General features: G+C 34.6%; 1 protein-coding gene and 1 pseudogene across 1 annotated transcript in view; both read left to right on the top strand.

The window, feature by feature from the left end:
• Positions 1-4,823: 4,823 nt before the first annotated feature.
• LOC124095091 (serine/threonine-protein kinase 38-like) lies at positions 4,824-8,846 on the top strand (annotated as a pseudogene).
• Positions 8,847-18,051: 9,205 nt separating this feature from the next.
• LOC124095089 (ovostatin homolog 2-like) overlaps positions 18,052-20,514 on the top strand; it is a 48,199-nt gene continuing 45,736 nt past the window's right edge. Inside the window, 3 exon segments of the mRNA XM_046448198.1 lie at positions 18,052-18,116; positions 18,425-18,608; positions 19,508-19,664. Of these exon segments, the coding sequence (XP_046304154.1) occupies positions 18,052-18,116; positions 18,425-18,608; positions 19,508-19,664 (406 nt within the window).

Raw genomic sequence — 20,514 nt, 5'->3', positions numbered from 1 at the left:
TTGATCCTCAGCACCACATAAAAATAAAGATGTTGTGTCCACGGAAAACTAAAAAGTAAAAAAAAAAAAAAATTAAAAAATAAAAAATTCTCTCTCTCTCTCTCTCTCTTTCTCTCTCTCTTAAAAAAAAAAAAGTTTTTAACAAAGACCTTATCATTATCTTGACTCTAAACTATTTTCTAATGCCAAATAAGTGCTTTCCTATTTGCACAATCTTTAGTTCATAAAAGAAAACCTGGCTTTTAAAAGAGCTGAGTTAACGCTTGGATTTTGTGTTTGTAGGTATTTTTAAAAGTTAGTATTATTATTTCTTTTGTTTTGCTTTAATTTTGCACCCTGGAAGGGTAAGTAGTCAAGGAAGCAGTTTGCCAATGTATGTGCTGGACTAAATTAAACAAATATTATTTGAATAATTTCCACAATGCCAGAACAATTACAGTTCAGCACATGGAAAAATATTTATGCTTCTTCCTTCTTCCTGGAACAGTGCAAATCACTGACCTGGTAACAGGAAAAAAACCACTGGCTTTTCTCAATCATTGATCCTTTCTCTGGCTTGAAATGTCAGTTGATCTAACCACAGAGACAGGCTGTACAAACACAGATGGAATTGTAGAGGCTACACATTGTACAATGGCCACATTCTACACAAACAGAAATGGAGCCAGATTAAGTTCAAATTCTTATGTCACCTTATAGGTCTTAAATTTATGAATTCTTAAAATGTGCCAAGCATTGTTCTAAGCACTTTAATAACTCTTTAACCCTTTTAAGAAACCTATGCAATAGATACTAATATTTTTCTAATTTTAAAAATAATAAATTAGTTTCTGAAAGGTTTCAACTTGCCCAATATGAATTTGTGCTTTAAGAAGCCTAGATTTGAAGCATGTCAGACTCCAGAACCCACAATTTAACATAGTATATTCTTATTCTCTAACACTTTATAACCAGCAATATTGTCTAACCAATTTACCCAAACATGTGAAACTATATATATGTTCATTAACATATCAACATAATTGTTAGTCATATTTTATATCTTATTTATTAACATCAACATAATTTAAAATTTTATGTATTTACTCTAGTGTAATATACATTGTATTTATCAGCAAATGGTTAATCCCTTTCTCATGTCGTCATCTAATGTCTTTATAAAATATTTAAACAGTTAAACACTAAATACATTAAATATGTTAGATCTAAAAATATGCAACAAGCATTTTTCTAAAAATTTTATACTACATTTCCCCCCTTTTCTAGTCAGTCAGTACCAATAAATCTTAATTTACAAGAACTTTTTCTCCCTGAGACTTTTACAAAACTCCAACTTTATTCCTCTCTCTATTTTTTTAAAAATAATATTTCTCCATTTCTTGTATATAGAAAACATTCAGAAATTTTAAACTAATGAATCGGTGGAAAAGGGAAATTGATGCAAATCATTAGAATCTGAGTTTCCTGTTCTGCAATTACAATTTGGAAAAACTTCTCCCTAAACAGAAAAGGAAAATATATATCAGTAACTGTCATCATTTCAAGATAACTTTATTGTATATTTGAAAAACTCAATACTTTAAAATGTTCCTGTACAACAAGACAGTAAAATATAACATGAATATTTAGAAATTGAATGAAAAAGAAGAACTAAAGCAAAATGTAAATCATACTTCCTGCTCTCCATGAATAAATTTTTTTTTGTATTTGACTTAAGTCAGTTCTGCTAGTATTCATGAAACACTCAGTTTAGCTCTTGTTTGTGCTTAAGATAAAAATCTCAAATGCTTCACAGTTCTTGACAGTTTGGGGGCTGAAAATGGGATACCAACAGACACATACACAATAATCCCCATGAGTTGGGATACAGAATATGAAAATACTTCCTGAGGTCTGATGGTAATTAGTGTTAGCCAAGTAGTAGGCAGAGAGGGAGAATAAAATTCTTCAACTGACCTATAACTTAATCAATGTTTAGGTGCTAAGAAGTAAAAGATAGAATTGAGGCAAATTTCCTGAATGATGCCTTACGTTTTGCTACACGGTCCTGCAGAAAGTAACAGAGGCAGGCAGTATCCGGTCTTACAGGGCCTCATAGGTCAGGCCTTAGTTCCATTTTCTGTTCCTCCTAACCTTGATTAGCTTCCACAATATAGGGAAATCACTCTTCCTTACCTTTTCCATGAAAGTGTTCAGCATTTACTGTTTCTCCATGTATAGCACTGTGACCCCAAAAGAATTTTAGAAGACAGCCATGCCTATATTTTACAAAGACAAATAAAAAAGAAATATAATTTACCATGGAAAAATGATCCTTCAAGCTCTTGGAGAAATTAAAAAATGTATGACACCTCTATTATATACACCATTCCAATTGTTTCTTCCTTTCTTATTTTTCCTCTTCTTTCCTTCCTAGGATAGAGGTAGTAGGATCTATCTGTAGAGAAAGAACCATCATTGCTTTTCCTTGGAAGCATACAAGTGCAGAGACAGTGAGGGGCCAAACAGAAGCACACTGGAGGTAGATGAGGATTTGAAGAGAGGAGGATATTTCTAAGGGTGGTTTGAGGATATTAACTTGGGCAAATTAATTTAGTTGAACAAATAGATAAAAGCATGCAGATAATTAGAATTGGGTTTCTCTCACCTGGAAAATATATTTACAAACAGGTACAATTAGAAGTCCAAAATACCCCTACAGTATTGGATTAAAATGAATTATCCGTGTGAACTCACAATTATAGATGTTGCATGTTTATTTCTCTCTTTCTATTTGTCTTTTCTCTTGTGATCATCTACCTCCGCTAACTCTGTGTCCACTGACAGGGCCTAGAAACAATAGTACTCCAGTCATAGTGCACACATACAGCACCCAGTACTTCTAAATACTGTCCTCTTCTAAAGAAACCAAAACTCCTTGGAGGAATAACTGACTTTAAGGTCGAAGCAGGGAAAGTACAAAATTAGTTTCTAAATTTATTTTTTGAACTCATTTTAGTGGGAAAAGCAAATAAATAAGCAAGCTAATGTACATATATAGTTTGTCATATGGGAATGTGTTGAAGAAAAATAAAACAATGAATAGAATTGGAGCTGCTGAGAAATGTATAAAATATAGTGGTTAAGAGAATGCCTCAGTAGAAGTTGGCATTTGAGAAAAGACTTGGAGCTGGTGAGGGTGTGAGCCTTGAAGTTATATGCAGAAGAAGGTTCCATGCAGAGAAACAGCAAACAAAATGTTGTGCTGTGGGTACACCATGCTCCTTCCGATCTCTTAAGAGGGAGAGGGAAAATTCTGGCAACTTCCAGGTTCTAGGTCTGTAATAAGGGAGGCTGCTCCTAACATAAGTTTGCATTTCACTTGCAGCATTAGACCTGAACAGACTCTTCTCAGAAGAGGATATACAACCAATCAACAAATATACAAAAAAAAAAAAAAATGCTCATCATCTCTATCAATCAGAGAAATGCAAATTAAAACTACTTTAAGATACCATCTCACCCAGTAAGAACAGCAGCCATTATGAAGACAAACAACAACAAGTGCTGGTGAGGATGCCGGGGTTGGGGGGGAGAGGGGGAGAAGGTACACTCATACACTGCTGGTGGGACTGCAAATTGGTGCAGCCAATTTGGAAAGCAGTATGGAGATTCCTTGGAAAGCTGGGAATGGAACCACCATTTGACCCAGCTATTTCTCTTCTCGGACTATACCCAAAGGACCTAAAAACAGCATACTACAGGGATACAGCCACATCAATGTTCATAGCAGCACAATTCACAATAGCTAAACTGTGGAGCCAACCTAGATGTCCTTCAGTGGATGAATGGATAAAAAAAATGTGGCATTTATACACAATGGAATATTACTCAGCTATGAAAAAGAATAAGATCATGGCATTTGCAGGGAAATAGGTGGCATTAGAGCAGATTATGTTAAGTGAAGTTAGCCAGTCCCCTCAAAACAAATGCCAAATGTCTTCTCTGATATAAGGGAGGTGATTCAAAATGGGGTAGGGAGGGGGAGCATGAGAAGAAGATTACCTCTAGATAGGAATAGGGGTGGGAGGGAAAGGGAGGGAGAAGGGGAATAGCATGGATGGTGGAAGGAGACTCTCATCATTATACAAATACATGTATGAAAATGTGAATTTGGTGTCAACATACCTTATATACAAACAGAGATATGTTAAATTGTGGTATAAATGTGTATTAAGAATTGTAATGCAAAAATAATAAGAATAATAAGAGAGCTCATGTATAATGGCATAATTTGGCATGAACATACTTTATATTCAGAGTTATGAAAAATTGTGCTGTGAATGGATAATTATGATTGTAATGCATTCCACTATTGTCATGTATGTAAGAAATTAAAAAAAAAAGTGTCTTGAAACACATGCACTTTATGATTCCAAGGCTCAGGAGAGTGAAGAAGATTTGGAGGGGTGGAGGAAAGGAGGGTATGGGAAAGTCTCCATGGCTGAGGAGGCCTGTTATTCTTAGGAATCATCTTCAATTCGTATAATTTCCACTTATTATTTTAACTAACATGGACTTATTGTGTGCTTACTCTGTTTGAGACATGGTGCTCTGACCTAGAATAATATACTTGTGAACAACCAAACAGATTCTCTCTTCAGAGGAAACACAGCACAATAAATATTTACTAAATGAATGTTTTTCAAAAGAAATGTCCATTTCTGGCTGGGGGGTATAACTCATGGGTAGAGCATTAGCCTAGCATGAGCAAGTCCCTGGATTCAATACGCAGCACTGGGCTGAGCCGGCCGCGGGCGCGACTGGAGGCAGTTTCTGTTACTATGGCAATGACGGCAGGGACTACAACAACCTTTCCTATGAGCAACTATACCGGGAAAGAGTGACTGTAGCCAAGCTCACATTGGAAAATTTTTACAGCAATCTAATTTTACAGCATGAAGAAAGAGAAACCAGGCAGCAGAAATTAGAAGTGGCCATGGAAGAAGAAGGATTAGCAGATGAAGAGAAAAAATTACGCCGATCACAACATGCTCGCAAGGAAACGGAGTTTTTACGGCTCAAGAGGACCAGGCTTGGCTTGGATGGCTTTGAGTCTCTGAAAGTTATAGTAAGAGGAGCTTTTGGAGAGGTACGGCTGGTCCAAAAAAAGATACAGGACATATCTATGCAATGAAGATATTGAGAAAGGCTGATATGCTTGAAAAAGAACAGGTGGCACATATCCGAGCAGAAAGAGATATTTTGGTGGAAGCAGATGGTGCCTGGGTGGTGAAGATGTTTTACAGTTTTCAGGATAAGAGGAACCTTTATCTCATCATGGAATTTCTTCCTGGAGGTGACATGATGACATTGTTAATGAAGAAGGATACCTTGACAGTTCTACATTTCAGAGACTGTTCTGGCAATAGATGCAATCCACCAGTTGGGCTTCATCCATCGGGATATCAAGCCAGACAACCTTTTATTGGATGCCAAGGGACATGTAAAATTATCTGATTTTGGTTTATGCACAGGGTTAAAGAAAGCTCACAGGACTGAATTCTACAGAAATCTTACACACAACCCACCAAGTGACTTCTCATTTCAGAACATGAACTCAAAGAGGAAAGCGGAAACATGGAAGAAAAACAGGAGACAACTGGCATATTCCACAGTTGGGACACCAGATTACATTGCTCCAGAAGTCTTCATGCAGACTGGTTACAACAAGTTGTGTGACTGGTGGTCTTTGGGAGTGATTATGTATGAAATGTTAATAGGCTATCCACCTTTCTGCTCCGAAACGCCTCAAGAAACATACAGAAAAGTGATGAATTAGAAAGAAACTCTAGTATTTCCTCCAGAAGTACCTATCTCTGAGAAAGCCAAGGATTTAATTCTCAGATTTTGTACTGATTCTGAAAATAGAATTGGGAATAGTGGAGTAGAAGAAATAAAAAGTCATCCCTTTTTTGAAGGCATAGACTGGGGTCATATAAGGGAAAGGCCAGCAGCAATCCCTATAGAAATCAAGAGCATTGATGACACTTCAAATTTTGATGACTTCCCTGAATCTGATATCTTACAACCAGTGCCAAATACCACAGAACCAGACTATAAATCCAAAGACTGGGTCTTTCTCAATTATACCTACAAAAGGTTTGAAGGGTTGACTCAGCGTGGCTCTATCCCCACCTACATGAAAGCTGGGAAATTATGAATGAAGATCACAGTCACCCATAACCAAGAGAACTCAGGTAGCTGCATCACCAGGCTTGCTTGGCATAGGTAACAAGACACTGAAATACCCTGAAGACGGTGGTGCTTATTGACTACAAGAGGAAATTCTACAGGATTAGGATTTCTAAGACTACTACAGGAATTGGTTGGCAGTGCCAGCTGGCTTTTTTAAAAAATATTTTATTGATTTTGTTAACTTTATTATACGAAGGTACTGGAATAAAAGGAACGTATAGCCCTTTCTAACTGCACTGCCCACGTGCGTATTAAGGTCCATTCTGCCTGTGTGTGCTTTGGCTTTGAACTGTAACACCTCTAATCAATTCAGGAGAAATACATATCATTTAAAGCAGCATAGGCTAACCTGTAGGTAACACTGCAGTATTGCTGATTCACTGCAAATCTTATGGGTCTAGATAATCAGTAAAAGCCATCTTCCATAGTTAGAACATTTTCCCTATTGGTTTGGACATCTGTAGAATATATATGAAGACAATTTCTATAATGGTTTTAAGAAATTTAAAAAGAGATACACTGGTTCTTTAAAAATAGAATTTTATCATCAAATTATTACACAAACTCCACTGTAGGGAGTGACAAGTTTCTAATAAGGAAAAGGAAGTTTTAATACTTTCACTCAAGAACTCCACTAAGATATTTACTTTGTGGTCAGAAATACTGATGACCTTTATATACGTAGTCTGTATATTCATAGGGAGATGTACTGTATTATACAAAATGAAAAGTTGCTTTTTTTGTGACAAGAGGACTTCTTTTTTTAACAAGAAGACATGGCATTATTTTAATTTGATTATGGTGAGTTGAATTTCAGAATTGACCGTAAAGGCTGCTTGTAGAACCTAGCGTATTTTTGTTAAACTATTTTTTTAAATGTCAGACTTCTGATTATGTAAATGGACTTATAAAGAACAAAGAGCTATTTACTTTGGTTTTATAGAAAGTTGTTACATATCATGGCTAGTTACCTTTTATTTCTTTTGATCAAATTTTTTCCTTTGATAGTACTTGTATTATTGTGCCATTATTTTCTTATGCTCCAAATGTACCAAAGATCCTAAACAGAGTGGATGCTCCCAGCGGAATAGAATTTTACTTTCCTATGGGAATGCTGTATTCAGACATGAAAGATCTCTGTCTGATGGAGATCAGCTTATTTGAGGGCAGCACTATTTGGGTTGAGTTGCACCACTCTGGTTAATACCAATAGAAATAATGAAGTAAATGCAAGCCAAGAGATTGTTATTAGAGGAAGAGAGCAAATGTCAGCATCAAATTCTTTGGGTATTTCTCTAAGAATTAAATAATCTTTTCTTGCTCAACATTTTAATTCTAAAATGACTATCCCAAGGTTTTGGTTTCATATGTACTAGTTGAAGATAATACTTTATTAAAGAATGGCCTAATGTTTATCATAACTGTTAATTGATAGAATTATAAATGAATGATTTGTGATCAAAATCTAAAGTGATGATTTATTTGTAGGATGTCTTTCCTAAAGGGAAAGAATTGCATAGGAGCATTATACAAATCTACAAAAACTGATGACTGTTGCTAAGTAACTCCCAATGTTTCAGTAAGGCCATCCTGATGTGCCCCCCTCCTTTGGTTTGTTTCTTTATTTTTAAGCATTTGTTGAGTACTTTTTATGTGTTCATCTAGTAGTTTATCTCCATTTTTCTAGTTAGATCATGTGACTGAATATTTAGGAGAGAAAATTGTGAAAACTCTGGAGTTATCTCAATTTAACTGATTTTTCTAACTGCCTTTAATTTAAAAAAGAAAAAAAATTCTTTAACTCTTGCTGGGGTTCGTGAGATTTTCTCTCTCCAACACAGTCCCTTTTAAAAGGGATTTTAATCAGCAAAGATCCCTAGCTACTTGACATATTCTCTCTCTGAATTGTTAAAATTTAGAACATTTACAGTGACAATTTGCTGCAACCATGATTATTTCCTGTTTTCTTTATTTAAATTTCATATTTTCTTTTTTAAAAGGACTGTTTTGCTAGTGTGCTAATGAATAGTTAAGACACAAAGAAACTGCAATAGTCTGTAGTTTAGGTATCATAACTATGCTAGAACAGAAAGAATACCACTAATTCAAGTTGACTGAGAGACTGTAATCAATATAAGGAGCATATAAGAACAGAGCATTTTAGTTTTATTTCCTTCATTATTATCAGAAACAACTTAGAAATAGTTATGATTTCTTGGCATTAGAAGGGACATTTTGGAAAGTTTGCTTTGTTTAGAGCCTCATTCTTTTCTGGAGTTAATAGAGTGGTTCACATCTTTAGGGATTTCTCCTCATCAGAAGCGTTTCTTAAGTAAGATTGTGTCTGCCCTCTGGAAGCTACGAATTTGATTCATGATGCAAATTAGTTAGATAATTTGCAAAGTACCCTTGAGATTGAATTTTCTCTATTATACATTTCCCAAATTTCAGGTGAATCATTTAATTTAAATAACAGAACCCTATCTAATCAACTTCGCATAATGACATTTTCTTTAAATTAGACTCTATTTTGAATTAAAAGAATTTTATTATAAATTGTGTGCTTTTGGTTTTTTAAGTATATAGAAAGCTTGTATAATTCAGATTTTTCGGTTTCCTGATTTAATGTAGACATTGACTTTTTTATTAAACCTTTGTATTAAATAAAAAAAAAATACCCAGCACTGAGAAAATTAAAAAAAAGGAATGTCTATTTCTTCTCTTAAGTAAAATGTATATTATATCGTCTTTAATACTGATCCACATATATAGGTTAAATAACCAATACAATGATACTCACTTTGAAATTTATACAAAACCATGGAAAAGAATACTTCACAAGAAAATTTCACAGAAATATATTTTTTAAATAATTACAGCAAAATAAATGGAACCAAACATCCAAAATTTAGCCAAGAATATCTAACTACTTGTACCAAGAAAACCCTGATAGGAAACACTGAATCAGAAAACACTGAATCTTAGAAGTTTTATTGGAGAAGTTAAGCTTTAATTACAAAAATTATGCAGGTTAAAATTCAATACCAATAAAACATTTATAATAGCAGAAAATTTGAAGTGTGCCATGTGTTTATTGACGAATAAAAATAAAACAATGTCTTAAGGCCCAGAAAGTATGCCTGCGCTCTGCGGAGCAGTCAACCTGCTTTGGCACAGATCTGCTTCCAACCGGAAGGGGAGATTCTGTTCTCATTCTCTAATATAAGGAGCCTGACTCATAATGGGGTAGGAAGGGGGAGCATGGGCGGAATAGACGAACTCTAGATAGGGCAGAGGGGTGGGAGGGGAAGGGAGGGGGAAAGGAGTTAGAAAAGATGGTGGAATGTGATGGTCATCATTATCCAAAGTACATATATGAAGACACAAATTGGTGTGAATATACTTTGTATACAACCAGAGATATGAAAAATTGTGCTTTATATGTGTAATAAGAATTGTAATGCATTCCACTGTCATATACAAATAAAATAAATAAAAAAAAATAAAGGGGAGAAAAAAGGCCCAGAAAGCATGCCTGTGCTCTGCTGGGCAATCAACCTGCTTTGGCAATGGATCTGCTTCCACCTGGAGGAGGAGATTCTGTTCTCATCACACAAGGATGGCTACAGGGACTGATGGCAGCCCTACCATTAGGAATCTGAAATAACCCAAGTATTTCTTCATTATGTGTTCTGAAGGAAGGTTCCTGGGTTTCTGATGGTTCCATTTAGGACCCGGCTACGTTATCAGGACAAAGATCCCTTCTTCAGTCAGAGACAACATTCTCTTCAGTTTGTCAACTAGTCACTGAAATTTCAAAGCCTCTTCTGAGCAGTCTAATGAAACCACTCTGGGGCTGTGAGGGGCTTTCAAGAGAGGTCTCAGCACAATGTTGGTTCTCTCTCAGATACAACTTCATGAGCAAATAGCTTTTCCAAGTTGGCAGTTCAGGAGATAAGGAGAATTTCATGCCTCAAAGAAATAGGAAGGAAAGACAAGAAAGCAAACAGAAGACACTCAGGGATGATTCCATAGGCCAGGCCAAAAACAACACTGTAGTGCTTTGTCAAAAGTCCTCCCAAAGCATAGATTTAGATAATAGATCTACTCACAGGAGCAGGAAGCCAGAGACTGTGCTTGCTTCATACCTGTGAGTCAAACTGCCCCATCTTGTGCAATGCCTTGGAGCACATTGGCACCATAAAGGAATATCATGTTCAAGGAACTCTGTTTCAGGTTATACTGAAAACTACTTAAATGGAGCACTTGTAATTGGCATTTCTTATTTCCTTCTCTTGTGCCAACACTGCTATCAAAGTAGTTTCCATACTGTTCTATAACTGGGTTGAAAAATGTCTTTCATATTAGGTTTTAAAATCTCTGTGTCGGAATCATGTCTTGCTAATTATTGAACACTTGCTACGTTTTGCAACGCTTGGGAGATAGTAACTAGTCAGTATTTATTTGTTAAATGGATGACATTATTTTACACAAACTATCATGCTTATTTTTATCCTCACCCGATTACTTGAAGGACTTTTCAAGCAATGTTCACATTACAAGCATTGACAGAGTCCAAAGGCAAGAGAGAAATGATGACCTTCAATTTGTTATGCACAGTAACTTGGTAATCTACCTTGAAGGTATTATTGGAAATTCATGATCACCAATGAATGGACTGACTGATCATGAAAAAGCAATTAAGATAAATTATTAAATTGTCATACCTTGTTCCAAGAATGTAATAACAATTTAAATTTACATGCTTGATATTTACTGTTAGAGTAACAACGTCAGTCAGATGGAATTTTGAATTGGCCTAAGGCAAACAGGATGTGAAATATACCTTTGAAACTAACTCCAGCATAGAAATATAATTTATAACCACTAAATGTATCATCACTGTATAATTGTGATATTAAAAAGTGGTAGAAAGATGAATGTGTGCAATTCCATTAAATAATATAAGAAGAGTAATATATAGATATTGTCTTTAAATAAATAATATAAAAAGAGTAATATGTAGATATTGTCTTTAAATATATCCACAGTAGTTACAGTGAGCTAGATGTACAGACTAAAATGATTATTTAGAGTAGTCTGAGGACTGCCTAGATCACAGTGAAGTAAGTTAGACCTACTCAGTTAAAGTTATTTCATTTCACTATGTCTTCATAATGAAAAAATAAAATAAAATACAATTTCCCAGTGCCTCCCTTGTTTTGCAAAGAAATACCTTCTTAATTGGTTTTACCAGTCCAGGAGTTGCTGATAGGAGGAAGAGTTCCCCCAATTCAGATGAACCCAAGGTAACACATTAGCTAATTATTGAGCACTTTTGTTTTAAATAGAAAACGGGAAAATCATACTTCTTATTCCAAATGTAGCATCCAATTTCCAGATTCAATGTTTTGATTCCATAATTTTATAATCAACTTTTTCCATGTTATATATATTGCTGCATCATCTAGCCCGTTTGTGTAACAACAGTTTGGGTTATGGAATTCAACAAAGTAAAATTAACACCTGAGGATTCTCAGTGGCACCTCTTTTGTGGAATCTTCTTTGATCCTGCTCCCCTCCAGGTAGAAAATATATGTTTCTAAAATGCAGGCTCCTCTACTCTTTCACTTACATGGTCTGGATTTGTTTTTGTGTTGATTTCACCAATCATATCTCCACATCCTTGAAAAAGCAAATCATACATCATTTTCCTTGATTTTACCCAATTTCAACACCTAAAATACATATTTATTGGTTAAGACATTTATTGAAAAGTGTGTTGACTGAATAATACTAATTGAAAGCAAAGTGTTTTGCTTAGGCCATGTTTCTCAAGACGGGTAGCAGAAATTTCTAGAAGAATGATTGTTTCTTAGATGAACTCCATAGTTATGAATGCTACATTATATTTTTATTGTTATTACATATTCTTTCTTCAATTTAACCATCCACCCCTTTAATATTTTAGTATTTTCTCTTGCAAAAAATTGTGGAACTAAAAGTGTCTGACCTATATAGTGGTGGTAGCATTTAATAAGTTTTTGTGCCAGGCATGGTGGTGGTACATGCCTGTGATCCCAGCAGCTCGGTAGGCAGAAGCAGGAAGATCATGAGTTCAAAACCATCATCAGCACCTTTGCAAGGCCCTAAGCAACTCAGTGAGACCCTGTCTCTAAATAAAATAGAAAAAAGGGCTGGAGTGACATTTGTTTAGTTTTGTCTTTTTGTCTGTGTGGAATTAAATTGTTTAGGCAAATAGAAGGATAAAAACTGATCCTAAATGATCTTGGATAAAATTATGTCTGACATTGTTAAATTTTGTTTACAGTGTTGAAAAAAATGTAGTAATCATTCACTGGGTCCTGCTTTAGACATCTGTTTCTTTGCTACTTTATTTTATTGGTATATTTTAATTATACATAACAGTGGATTTAATTGTTACATATTTGTACATGCATCCTCCATTACTTCTTTTCAATAACTTATCAATGGTTGTGAATATTTTTTAGAAAATTTTTGAAAAACTAATGATCAGACAGTGATGCAAGAGATAACTTCTGAGAGCAAGAAGGGTAGTTTCACTTTTATGAAGCAGCTTATTCTTTTATGAGGAAAAAGCGATTTCCCTTTCAATGGATTGCCATATTAGAAACTGAAGAGTTTTATTTATTTAAAGCATAACTAACTTCCTAAACACCACAGATCTTGGGCAATACTCTTGCAGTGTTAATTTTAAATTTTATAAAGGTGAAAAAAGAAGTTTAATATGTTCTCACTAGCTCTCTAATAAAACTATTTTTATTGAGTTCTTAATGGATTATAACACCATATAGCTAGAAAAACTCAACAAAATATTTTCATGTTTTAAAAAATGTGTAAAACATAAAACAAGTTTTTTAAGGCATCACCTCAAATTTAGTTAAATGGAATTAGAGAAATAAACAGATAGAAACATATGTTTTGTTTTTGGTAGTGAGGATTGAACTCAGAGGTACTTAGCCACTGAGCCACATCCCCAGCCTTTGTTTAATTTTATTTAGAGACAGGGTCTCACTGAGTTGCTAAGTGCCTCACTACTTTGCTGAGGCTGTCTTTGAACTCATGATTCTCCTGCCTTAGCCTCCTGAACCACTGGGATTACAGGCATGCACCACCACACAAGACATATCATCACCAGTATTTTTCTACCACTGACCTTCTTCCCTTTTGTAAATGGTTTCCCCATGTAATTATATCAAAGTCCATGATGATAATCTCATTCCTGTACTATAATGACTCCCAATTCTATATCCATATCTATTTTCCAGAGCACCAAATTATTTCCATTAACTGAAATCACCTCTGTTGAACTGCAGTTTCATCCTACTTAATATATACCAAAGTTAAATCCTCCCTTCATCTATGCTTATTTTGTCTTTAAGTGCAAAAGCATTCATCTTTAGTGTTTAGTTCCCTCCTCTCTTTCCTCTTCAATCCCCTATCAAAACAGCCTCAACTTCTAAGAATTGGAGTGAAAAAAATCTCTCTTCAGCTATTTCCATTGTTCAGAGTCTGAGCAAAGCTTTATATGTCTTTCTTATCATTACCCTATTCTTACTCTTTTTTGTTTATCATAAAATAGAAGTGTTGTTATACTTACTGCTTTTTGCTATAGCATTCAGACTTCTTTGCACAAGTTACAGACCTTCACAAGGCAAACATATTTTAATCCGCTCATTGATTTATTTCGTACCACACTCTTCAAGGAGTGATATCTTGGCATGGCTTTGATTTGCATTTCCATGCAAATTAGTGATTTTTGGCATTTTTCATATACTTGTTGGCCATTTGTATATTTTCTTTTGAGAAATATATTCATTTCTATTTATTCAAATCATTTTCCTATTTTAATTCAGATTACATTTTTTGCTGGTGTTTGAATTCCTCATATGTTTAATATGTTAATCCCTTGCCAGATGAATAATTCATAACAATTTTTCTCGATTCTGTTGATTCATTCCTTTGCTATTTATTTTCAAGCTTGTTATTGATAAGACACTCTCTTTCAATTTTTGTGTTTATCCTTTGTTCCTTTCCATCCCTTGTATTGTATGGAGTGTGATAGAGAAGTCCCTTTTCTTCCACCATCACTTAGCATAAGATACGGGATACAGACTTAAAAACACACAGAGACTGGGAATATCAAACAATTATGACTAATATATAAGAGCTAATGGAAAATAGACAACTGCAAGACCAAATGAGTGTCATAGGAAGGATGGAAATTATAGAATCATAGGTGTTAAAAATTAAAAAAAAAACACTGTAATGGCTATAAATAGCAGCCTTGATGGACTTATCAGTACACTGAACACAGCCAATGAAATAATCAGAGCCTGGAGATGTGGTAAAAGTAACTTTGCCATCAGAGGTACAAAGAAATGAGGGAAGGGAAAAATATGGCATAATAGACATAATATTGTATAATGAGTTAAGAAATTACAATATAAACATAATTGTGGGTAAAATAATTATCAGAAGAAACATTTGTGGTAATAATGGTTGAGATTTTCCAAAATTAATAAAAGAAATGAAACCCTGAGCACTCAAAGCTCAGGCTCACCAAGCAGGATGAATCCTTCCCCCAATCAAGTATCCTTTTCAGGCTGCTGAAAAACTAAACGTAATTAGAGGAAATCTTGAAAGAAAGCAGAAAGAAACTAATACCTTAAATATGTAGGAACTATGATGGGAATTACAATGGACTTCTGCTCAGAAAACATGAAAACAAGAAGTAAAGTGAAATAGTGTTGAAAGAAAGTGCTGAGGCTGGGCTCAGTGGTAGCACACTTGCCTGGCATGTGTGAGGCACTGGGATCAATCTTAGCACTGCATATAAATAAATAAAGGTCTATCAAAAACTAAAAGAATATTTTTTTTAAAAAATGTACTTTAAAAATAAAGTATATTATAGAAAATACTTTGACTCATGCTCAGGTGGAATGTGATCAAGTGGAGTTGACTTGAAATGTCTTAGGAGAGAAAGAAAATACAGAAGAGAGTATTGAAATTCATACATTCAAGTAAAATTGGGAAACAATGGGCAGTAACCACAAGGATGGACTTTTAACCCATAACATTACAAGATCTTGTCAAGTTCTCTATTCTTATGTTTCAAATTTGGAGAAATACAAGGAAACAAATTATTCTGCATTGAATATCATCCAATTTAGTTGGCAGAGATATTTAAAGTCAACTTTAGGTTTGTGTATTATTAGTTCTCTGAGTCTTATTAAATCAACAGTTACCCTCCAAGTGCTGGTGAGGACCTCTGTAGTCAATTGTGGTATCAAATGGCTTTTAATTCTCATCAGCCCAAGGACCTCTGCTTTCTATCTAAGTGGTTAGAGGGAAAGAAGAAAATTATCTTTTTTGCCTTAATTCTAGGATTATTTTACTAATTTAAAGTTACTGGAGTACATTGGCCTTTTATTTACAAGTGTGCATGAGAACAATAAGACAGTGGCACACAGCTGAAGGAGACTTCTGGCATCTGGGCCTCACTTTGTTGCACATTGAAATCACCTGGCAGGTTTACCAAGTGCTGATTCGAGGCTCCCACCTCTAAAGACTTTTCTTTGTTCTGAGGTGTAGACTTAACATAGGGATTTTTAATGTGCAGCCAGACTTGAGAAGCTAGAAGAAGTTCTTTCAGCACAGGAATATCTACCCTATGCTGAGTCGTAGTGGGGCAGTGAGCATGCCCTTTTTTACTCATAAATGTGGAGACATCATGATCTCTTTATTTGTTACAGTAGTCTTTCTTGCCACCTACTCTCCAGGTGATCTTATGAGGATTAATAGCTCGGTGTGAACTCCAGAAACACACTTGTGTTTTCTGAGGATTGCATGTAAGTTCCAGCACCAGGCCCAGCGCCTGCTACGTATTCATGTTCAGCTGCTGACTTTACTTTCTTGGATTTCCTAACATCCTCCTGCCTCTCCTTCTTTTCCTATCATCACCTATGCTACCTCTGTCCTCTTCTTGCTTCCTTTTTATCTTCCTTTCTTCCTCCTTGTCTTCCTTTCTTCCCTTCGATAATAGAAGGTAAAATCCTTCATTTTGTCTTATTAATCTTGTTATCTTTAGGAACCTAGCACCAACCTGGATGCATACAAGTTCTCAATAGGTATGTTGGGTTCATATATAAATTTTCTGGGATCAGAGCCCATTGACCAGAAGACTAAGCTGATCACATGAAATTATTTTGGTATATCACATTCATGGAGGGCGAGCTACCAAGAAAGCATGTTGGTTCTCAAGACAATTTTTAAAAATAGTGTATGACATATACTTTTGATAACACTGAGTTGTCTGGATAAAAGCAAGAAAATTAGGGTCATTTATTCAACATAAAAGTTTTGCATTTGGAAATATACAAACACTTTAGAGAAGTTTCACTACTTTAGATTATTGGCCTTGGGTATAAATATTTGGTTACTCTATACACAATCTGCTTTGTGGTGTCTTAGATGCTGGAGAATGAAAACTGGTGTGTTTCAATTATTTTGGAAGCTAGTAACTTAATTTAATATGAAGAGTCATTCTAATCATAAGCCTAATAGGCTGTCAGAGGAAAGGGTATCAGTCAAAACCAGAAAATAACAGTTTGAGGTTCCATTGGAATGAACTTATACCTTAAAATTATCAGGGAAGGCCAACAGTAGAAAATTAGCTTCTCTAGCAAATTTGAAGAGAGTTGGCTTTCTATGCAGGGTTGGAGGGAAGGCACACAGAGACAGAAGTCCTAGATGGGAATGAGTAAAGAAGTAATGTCTCAGCTCTACTGAGAGCAATGTGGTCAGAATTTTCATAAACACTATTCTGTCTTGGTAAAAATATGTGGTCAACAAGGAGGCCCTGTTCTCACGTGCTTTAGATCTTGTAGTTGCATGTATTTTACCACTTGCCTTATAAGTCCTCAGCTATTATGTAACACACTGCAGACTGTCAAGAGTTTTCCAGTTTCTTTGCCATGGCTTGTTTGCTTTATAGAAATGAGATGTTTTTCAATTAAGATTATGGTATTGTTGTTTGCCAAGAAGTGGGGTGTGTGTGTGTGTGTGTGTGTTATTCTATTTAAAGATTTATTCCTATGTTGGGAGAAGATACTGAACATGGGTAAAGTAAACGTCATCAAGAAAATTATATTAAATGTTGAATGCATATCAACATTTTAAATGTTGAATTCTGCATTCTGAAATTATAAAAGAATCACTTAACAATTTCAGTTATACATAAAATCAACCTATAAGGAGATCTGTTTGCATCATGTTTTGGCAATATCATAAATGCCCCTTCTCTCATAAGTCTGAAAAATTTACGTTTTGGGAATTGGTATGATAATTCTTTGGAGAAGCAATTTCTTCCAAGTGCTACCCTGGTGTAGCAGTGTTTTGATAACTGCGGTTAGTCCTGTGAGTGAAGTTTGGAAATGTGTCCAAAGTGTCACACAACTAGTTTCTTTGTTTTTCCTCTTTCTTCCTGTCCAACTTGTGCTGCTGATTCTAAAACCAGAGCATTATTCAGTGAACTTAAGCATGAACTTTATATAAAGTGATACTCCCTGGAGAAGAAATAGGAGATGTGATTTAAATGTGACAGGTGGGTCTCCTGACATTTGCTCCAAAAAGAAATTGATCTTTCATTGTGCATGACTATAAAAGCAATGATATAAAAAGGCAGAACAGAATGAAGAGAGAGTTGAAGTAGCTGATTTCTAATGAGAAAGTTTATTTTAAAGTTGTTGCTGTTCAGGCATTGGGATTAAAATGGTGCCTACCATTTTGCTGAGCACCTTTTTGCTTCATTGGACTATTGCTGTGGCTTCAGAACTGTAAGGGAATACTCACTATTTATACTAAACTACTAAAAATATGACCTTGTTAAAATAAGTCCAAATAAAATTTAATTGTCTTTTATCATTTCAACTTCTACAACTGAATGCTGATTTTTCCTATAAGTGCTTAGCAAGCATAACATCTTAATCTTAAGACATCTCTTTCTCTACCAAAATTTGTTGTAATGCTACCTATCATAAATGTGTATTTTAGGAATATTTCAATAAGCTGAAATAGCTTCTGGTGGATGTTATGTATTTTTCATATTCTTGTTTATAGAATGTTGGTTATTTTCTTTGCATAGGCAATATATCCTGTGGGTCCCCTCTGTGATACAGAGTTATTCTGCAGAAATAGCTTGCCTCCATCTTTTAAACCTCAATGAATCTGCATCCTTGAGTGTTTTCTTAGAATATGATGGATCTAATACCACAATTTTTGACCTGTCTGTGGGAGAAGACACCTTCTATGCTTGTGCAGATTTCAAGGTGAGGAACTGAATTTACTATTTCAGAGCTGCAGATGAGGACATTAAATTATTATTAAAAGATTATTTTTAAATAACAAAACTAGATTTTGGATGAGTTGTAAAAATTAGGGGGCACAATTAGGAATTCCAGAGAGGCAAGGAATAAAAGGAAAATTTATACATGCAGCAAGACTAATGAAATGTTGCTAATCTTCTATCATAAGAATTGATAATGAAATAACTACCTCACTTTAGATAGTAAAAATGTTTCACATTGTGAGGAAAGAAAATTTAGGGAAAAAAAGAAAGGTTTGAATTCAGGGCAACAGCAACAAAAAAAGTAAATGGAAGTCAAGAAGATACAAACACAGTTTATTAGAAAATGTCCTCATGCTAAATTAAGCAATTGTAACAAGCAATCATTAATTCTTTTTTAAATTTTTAAATTTGTTTTAATTAGTTATACATGACAGTAGAATGTACTTATATACTTTAGTATATCATACATAGATGGAATATATTTTCTCATTTTTCTGAGTATACATATTGTAGAATCATATTGGTCATACAGTCACATACATACATAAAGTAATAATGTCTGTTTCACTCTACTATCTTTCTAATCCCCACATCCTCTGCCTTCCCCTCCTTTCACTTCCCTCTACCTAATCTAAGGTAACACTATTCTTTCTTTTTTTTTGCATTACAATTCTTAATACACATATATACCACAAATTTTGTATCTCTATTTGTATATAAAGAATGTTGACACCCAATTCAACTCTTCATACATGTACTTTGTATAATGAGGTCCATCACATTCCACCATCCTTGAGTTCACAAGGATCTCTCTGCCTAACAAGTCAAATTAAGACATTATTTATGATTTTCAAATTCTCTGCTTTCCTATATCAACAGGTCTCTCAGAAGTCTTCTGAACAGTTTGCTTTTGTGACACTCTTGGCTAAGGGAGATACTCTTACAATCTTTGAGAGGAGATCTGTAGCAATCAGTTCAGAGGAGAAAGTAACTTTTGTGCAGACAGATAAGCCCATCTATAAACCTGGAGAGAATGGTAAGTCAAAAATCCCCTTTCCTTTGTATCATTGACTTTAGAAATACATTCTTCAAATTAAAAGCAATCCAAACATGTAAGATTTAGTCATGTTATCCTCAATATCATTGGATCATAAATTTTAAAAAAATCTTATTGATGATCTAGGTAAAGTATGGGATAGTACCCTTTAACACAAGTCACTGAATATTTTGATTTGTAAAATTTACCCATCTTCCCCTTCCCTGTGTATAAACTCTAGTAACATAAAGGTATAAAGGTTCAAGCATGGAATGGGGAGTATAATTGATTTATTTGCCAATTGGGCAAGTTAATTAACCATCTTCTTTTTTTAAAAACATCAGAAATTTATTAGTTGCTCAAAACATTACAGTGATCTTGACATATCATATATCATACATTTGTTTCAAATGGGATATGAATTCTTATTATTCCCACGTGTACAGACTGCAGGATCACATTGATTATACAGCCACGTTTATACATACTGCTATACTAGTGTCTGATTAACCCTCTTCTTAAGGTTCAATTATATCCTATGTAGAGAAAATGAAAATTTATCTCAAGAATATTGTGATAATGAATAGTAAAAGTGCCAATATTAAAGAGTGCCTAACACATAGTAAAGATCTCATAAGTGATATTTATTATTTTCACTATTATTACTGATTATCATAAGTGTAACTAGATGGATGATAACCTAGGCAGAACCCTGTATTTTTTTTATTACTATAATAAGAAGAAGGTGGTAGAAGGATGCAAAACTAGTGTTCCAAAGGGATTGGTTTTGGCTTGGTTAAAAAATATATATTGGGTTTTGTCAAATAAGTTTTCATCTTTGGAATTTAGT

This window comes from Marmota monax, unplaced genomic scaffold, assembly GCF_021218885.2.
Source record: "Marmota monax isolate L192 unplaced genomic scaffold, Marmota_monax_Labrador192_F-V1.1 WCK01_AAM20220418_F8-fsc00315, whole genome shotgun sequence".
NCBI lineage: Eukaryota > Metazoa > Chordata > Mammalia > Rodentia > Sciuridae > Marmota > Marmota monax.
This window is presented reverse-complemented; position numbering and strand designations above follow the sequence as displayed.